At 47.5% G+C, this 6,589-nt stretch overlaps 1 protein-coding gene across 2 annotated transcripts in view; it reads left to right on the top strand.

Annotated features, from left to right (window-relative positions):
- The first annotated feature begins 230 nt into the window (after window positions 1-230).
- Window positions 231-6,589, top strand: part of FNIP2 (folliculin interacting protein 2) — a 116,676-nt gene continuing 110,317 nt past the window's right edge. Inside the window, exon 1 of one of the 2 annotated variants that reach the window (XM_056561666.1) lies at window positions 231-492. In XM_056561666.1, the coding sequence (XP_056417641.1) occupies window positions 407-492 (86 nt within the window). In that variant the 5' untranslated portion in view covers window positions 231-406. The remainder of the gene's footprint in view (window positions 493-6,589) is intronic. The other variant, XM_056561671.1, reaches the window with a different exon arrangement.

Below are 6,589 nucleotides of genomic sequence, written 5' to 3'. Positions count from 1 at the left end.
GTACAGGATTAAACAGCTTTCCATCTAATCCCCCACCCCACAAGGATTGCTCTCTGGGTCTGCGTCATTCGGACAGGTTCTGTAGTGCGGGACATAAGTGCAGGAGATTCCACGATGACGTCATGCCCCGGATGACATCACACCTCAGGAGCACTCCACGTGGTTCAGGGGGAGGGGGGTCCCCTGGAATCAGTGGCGAAGAAGCCGCTTGGCCCCGCCCACTCCAGTCTTCCCAGAGCCTGGCCCCTCCCCCTTCTCCCATCCAGTCACATGAGCCATGCAGGAGATAAAGCAATTCTCTACAACCATGGCGGGCTGCACCGGGCGAATGCTCTTACCGGCTCTGGCTGTCGTGCTCGGTGGGCACCGGAGACCGTGCTAGGGGCGGCCGTTGTGTGCCATCACCATGGCCCTTCTCCATAGGCTTTTCTGCAAGAGGACCAACTGTACCAGTGTCCCCAGCAATGGTACCAAGGAGGCAGCGGCGTTCAGGTGATTACACGGCGCTTGGCACAGGCTCGTACCCTCTGGACTGTATGTGTGTGTGCCCCCTACATGGGCTTGTGTGTAAGGTACCGCCCGGCGTCTACTCTGCAGTCATCTGCTGCACTGCCTGGTACCAGTCATTGTAGGTGCTGCCCAATACCTACCCATCACCTGCCTGGTACCAGTCATTGTAGGTGCTGCCCATCACCTGCCTGGTACCAGTCATTGTAGGTGCTGCCCATCACCTGCCTGGTACCAGTCATTGTAGATGCTGCCCATCGCCTGCCTTGTACCAGTCATTGTAGGTGCTGCCCAATACCTGCCTGGTACCAGTCATTGTAGGTGCTGCCCAATACCTACCCATCACCTGCCTGGTACCAGTTATTGTAGGTGCTGCCCATCACCTGCCTGGTACCAGTCATTGTAGGTGCTGCCCAATACCTGCCTGGTACCAGTCATTGTAGGTGCTGCCCAATACCAACCCATCACCTGCCTGGTACCAGTCATTGTAGGTGCTGCCCAATACCTGCCTGGTACCAGTCATTGTAGGTGCTGCCCAATACCTGCCTGGTACCATTCATTGTAGGTGCTGCCCAATACCTACCCATCACCTGCCTGGTACCAGTCATTGTAGGTGCTGCCCAATACCTGCCCATCACCTGCCTGGTACCAGTCATTGTAGGTGCTGCCCAATACCTACCCATCACCTGCCTGGTACCAGTCATTGTAGGTGCTGCCCAATACCTGCCCATCACCTGTCTGGTACCAGTCATTGTAGGTGCTGCCCAATACCTACCCATCACCTGCCTGGTACCAGACATTGTAGGTGCTGCCCAATACCTACCCATCACCTGCCTGGTACCAGTCATTGTAGGTGCTGCCCAATGCCTGCCCATCACCTGCCTGGTACCAGTCATTGTAGGTGCTGCCCAATACCTACCCATTACCTGCCTGGTACCAGTCATTGTTGGTGCTGCAAAATACCTACCCATCACCTGCCTGATACCAGTCATTGTAGGTGCTGCCCATCACCTGCCTGGTACCATTCATTGTAGGTGCTGCCCAATGCCTGCCCATTTCCTGCCTGATACCAGTCATTGTAAGTTCTGCCCATCACCTGCCTGCTACCATTCATTGTAGGTGCTGTCCAATACCTACCCATCACCTGCCTGGTACCATTCATTGTAGGTGCTGACCCATGTCTGCCCTTCACCTGCCTGGTACCAGTCATTGCTTATGCTGCCCCGTCTACTCATTACCTGCCTGGTACCAGTCATTGCAGGTGCTGCCTCATGTCTGCCCACAGGTGCATTTCTGTGTGCTCCATGGGCAGCGGCTGGCATTGCCTTGTTTCACAATAAGGTTATCACTGTTGACTGGAATCTATGTGACTAGGTGAGAATGGCAGAAATGTTACTTGCAGGGAAGTGGTGGGGCCTCTCATATTAGGCATAGAAGTATTCGGGATGGCACCATTACCAAGGTTACTGGTTTACTCTATGGGAATGAGAATGAAGTTAATTTATATGGCTTCTATTGGCGCAGTTTGGTGGATGGTACGGGAAGGATCAGATTGGTGTGTTGTGTCATGACAGGCTTTAGCCTCTAGTGCTGCATAATGTGGAAGTATACCTTTTATACTTGGCATCATGTGTTTTTTTTTTTTTTTTTTTTTTGTATTGCTTTATTTCCACTTAGAAGAGGCTGTGATCTGCTCGGCGGCAGAAAATATAGGTGCACTCAGGCGCTTTCCTTGCGAATGTCCCGGTTAGGGTAAAAATCCAATCCAAACGAAGGTAATAAAACCAGGTGGATTTTATTATATAAAAGAAATAAAATATATTATATCCATTAAAATATTCTATCCTCAGTTGTGAGGAATATATAATAAAATAATGATACAAAGAAATTTGCAGAGATGGTTACATTATAAAGAAAAATGGATCAAGTACCTATATGGGTTTTAACGACCTGGTGTAAGTGAATAGATGGAGGTTACACATGCTGGTTGGCCCTTCCAATGCAAGGCTTCGCTGTTCTTGTCCGCAGGAGCTCGTGCAAACTGCATTTAGTGCAGCGGAATGTATCCGGTCTGGGAGACCCCGGGACATTGGAAGTCGGTGTTTTTCAGGAGATGGATCCTTATGTTTATAATATCCTGGGACATCGAATAGTGTAAAAAGAGAGAACTTCGTAAACTTTAGCGGATCAATTTGATCGCTTCATTAAGACCATATGGTTGTAACGTTTGGAGATGGTATATCCAATACATCTCCTTCTTAGCCAATGCTTCTAAACGATTTCCGCAATTTTCAGGAATGTAATCAATAGGTCAGATGTTTATGTTTTTTTTCGGTTCCTCCATGTTTTAACGACAGATGTCTAGAGAGACTGTGACATATAAAATTCTTTTTGAAATTACTTCTATGCTGGTTTAGTCTGATATGTAATTGTTGTGACGTGCGGCCCACGTACTGTTTTCCACAAGTGCAAGTGATGAGATAGATGACAAATTTGGTCTGACATGTCATATGGAATTTAATTGGGAATTTTTCTTTGGTATGTGTGCTAGAAAATTCAACACAGACAACAAAGGCATCTTTTCTTTTTACTAGGGATCGACCGATATTGTTTTTTTAGGGCCGATACCGATAATCGGTGGAGGTTAGGGCCGATAGCTGATAACTTATACCAATATTCCGGTATAAGTTATCGGCTATTTATCCCCCCGCGACACCGCTGAAGATCACTGATTTAAAGCGGGCGCTTTAAATCAATGTACTGCAGTGGCTTTTGCGGTGCCTTAGGTCGCCGCCGCCACCCGCTTCTCTCCCTCTCCCTGTCCGGGGTTCCTGAGACCTATCGCCACCACCGCTCCCCCCCCGCCACCGCACCCGCGAACCGCCAAACAAACCCCCCGACCCGCCGCACCGCGACCGACCCCCCCCCCCCCCCCCCCCCCCCCGCACTGCACCGGCCCCATTGCCTCCCCCATTCCCGGTTTTATAATTACCTGTTCCCGGGGTCCACTCCACATCTGGCTCCGGTGGAGTCCTCCTGAACGGTCACTGTGCGCACTGACGGTGATGTCACGTCGCGCACGTCACTCGTCATTGCACACAGTGTAACGCAGGACGCAACAGGTGCAAGAAGTAGCGTGGGCTCCGGGAACAGGTAATTATAAAACCGGGGATGGGGGAGGCAATGGGGCCGGGGCAGTGGGGTAGTGCTGGGCGATATGACCAAAAATGAGTATCACGGTATTTTTCTAAAGTATCATGGGGTATATATATATATATATATTACATTGAGACTTGGATTGAGGTGACGTAGCTGAACTAAATGGGCTTTTGGAACTAAATGATCTGAACACTGGGGCAGTGGAGCACCCTTTTAAATAGATGTAACAAACAACCCTACAGCCTCCAGCTGTTGCAAAACTACAACTCCCAGCATGTTGGACTATATAGTAGTGTATAGTATAGGTCAGTGTTTCCCAACTAGGGGTGCCTCCAGCTGTTGCAAAACTACTTCTCCCAGCATGCCCGGACAGCTGAGAGTTGTAGTTTTTCAACAGCTGGAGGGTCTACTGTAGGTATAGTATATTATACAGACCCCTGTCCATCCCAGAACCCTGACTCCCCTTCCCAGTTGCTGCAGGGACCGTCCGGGGAGGGTGGTCCGGGCCATCCATCCTTCCTGTAGTGTCCGGCGGCATTCCGGGTGGCGGGTGAACCGGTCCGGGCTGTCCTTCTTCTCCGGGGGTCCTCTTCTCCACTCCGGACAGGCTCCGGCCTAGTAACACACCTTACGTCACGGTGTAGCGGCGTCTATGCAGCGTACTAGGCCGGAGCCTGCCCGGAGTGGAGAAGAGGACCCCCGGAGAAGGACAGCCCGGACCGGTTCACCCTCCACCCGGAATGCCGCCGGACACTACAGGAAGGATGGATGGCCCGGACCACCCCCATTACGGGTACGTTTTTTTTTTTTTTTGACTTGGAGGGGCCCGACCGGTATAGCGGTATGGGCAAAAATCCATACCGTGGGAGGAAAAAAAAAAACGGTATCTGGTTCATACCGGTATACTGCCCAGCACTACGGTGGGGGGTGCGACGCGGTGCGGTGTGTCGGGGGGGGGGGGGGGCGGTGCGGGGGGCGGGTCATTATCGGCTTATCGGCAAGGTAATTGCCGATACCGATAATGCCCAAAATCGTGATAATCGGCCGATTAATATCGGCCAATACCGATAATCAGTCGATCCCTACTTTTTACATTTAAAAATGCCCTTAGTTAGTAATAGTTCTGGTGGAGTCTGTTTTGTATTCATTTGTCTTTTCAATTTGCTTGGAGCAATGAGATTTTTTAGAGACTGCGCTCTCCTAAAAGTAAGTCTCGGTTGGGAGGGTACAATATCCTTCAAATAGGGATCAGTGGTCAGGAGATTCCAGTGCTTGATTAAAATATTTTTAATTTTTTGGTGACCCATAGAGTACGTGGTAATAAAATTGATGTTATAGGTTGTTTCCATTTTTTTCTCTTTTGCAGATAGAGGATCTTGAAATCCACCTGCATCAGAGGACAGACCAGGACCGGATGACAAACATTCTTTTTGTGTGAGTCCCCGTACTTTGGTGTAAGCGTTATTTATAAGTGATTTTGGGTATCCTTTTGCAGCAAATGTTTTTTCAAGAATGTTTTCTTTCCATTTTTTGGAAGGGTACATAACTGTTGGAATCAACTGTTTTAAAAAAATGTACTGGTTGTAATATTATTCTCTTTGTGAGAGATCGAAAGGTCCAAAAATTCTATAGTGGTGTCTGATATATTAGGGATAAAATTAATACCCCAATTGTTTTGGTGGATCTCCTGAATGACTTTGAATTTGTTCAAGTGAGCCTTTCCATAATATAAACAAATCGTCTATATAACTCTTGTAAATGATAACGTGTTCCTGGAAAAGAGTTGTTAGTGAGATGTTCTTCCTCAAATCTGCCCATGAACAGATTTGCGTACGATGGGGCGACTGTAGTCCCCATCGCCGTACCCCGAATTTGTTGCTGGGTTACCCCATCGTAAGTAAAAAAAATTGTTTTCTAAGATTAATTTCAAGCAATCCATTAGAAAGGTCACTTGTTCTGGGGGTATTCTGGGGTCATCCTCTAGAAAGGACAAAGTACTCCTTAAACCTAGTTCATGTTTAATAATACTGTAGAGTGCTGATACGTCCATGGTTACTAATAGCATATCATCTTCCCATTTTGTAACATTTAATAATGTAATTAGTTGGTCGGAATTTTTTAGATAGCTCGGTAAATTCTGGACGTAAACTTGCAATATTAGATCTAAGTATTGCGAGATGTTGCTTGTTGCACTATTTACACCGGAAATAATCGGCCGACCTGGAGGACATTTCTGGTCCTCGTGCACTTTCGGCAAATGATAGTAAAAAGGATATGAAGGATTCCGGATCCATAGGAAATTTTTCTCTTTTTATCGAGGAGTAGGTTTTTATCGAGGAGATCTATAATCTCCCGTTGTAACTTAGGGAACGGATCTCCTTTGATCTGTTTGTAAAAATCGGCATCTCCTAGGATTTTCCACGCTTCCGCGTTATAATCCTTATAATTTTGAACAACAATGCCGCCCCCCTTGTCGGCGGGGCGTATAACTGTTGTCATTGCTTTTCAGCAATTTTAATGCTTTTTGCTCGGCGGAAGTAAGATAGCCTTCTTTTGTTCTAGGTTTGAATTTGTCAAGGAGACCCTTGAAGTCCTCCGCCACTAGATTGTGGAAGGACTTCAAAAGATGACCCTGGCTCTCCACAGGGTAGAACCTGGATTTAGGTTTGACATTGGGGTGTACTCCCATCTGAGGTGGAATGTCAAGGCTTTTCGTATTCCTTAAGTTTTCTGTCACTGCTGGTGCATTGGCAAAGTGGCGTTGAAGAGTGAGACGTCTTGTAAAGTTATGTAAATCCAGAAATAGATCGAATTTGTCCGGATTATGTCTCGGACAATCCTTTTTGGAGTAAGGATGATTCTCCTTGATTTAAGAGGTGGTCCAATAAGTTAAAAAATGTTATTTGAATATTTGAGTTCATTT

The sequence above is a fragment of the Hyla sarda genome, chromosome 1 (assembly GCF_029499605.1).
Source record: "Hyla sarda isolate aHylSar1 chromosome 1, aHylSar1.hap1, whole genome shotgun sequence".
Classification (NCBI taxonomy): domain Eukaryota; kingdom Metazoa; phylum Chordata; class Amphibia; order Anura; family Hylidae; genus Hyla; species Hyla sarda.
Note: the sequence above shows the minus strand (reverse complement) of the source record. Positions and strands in the feature narration are given on the sequence as shown.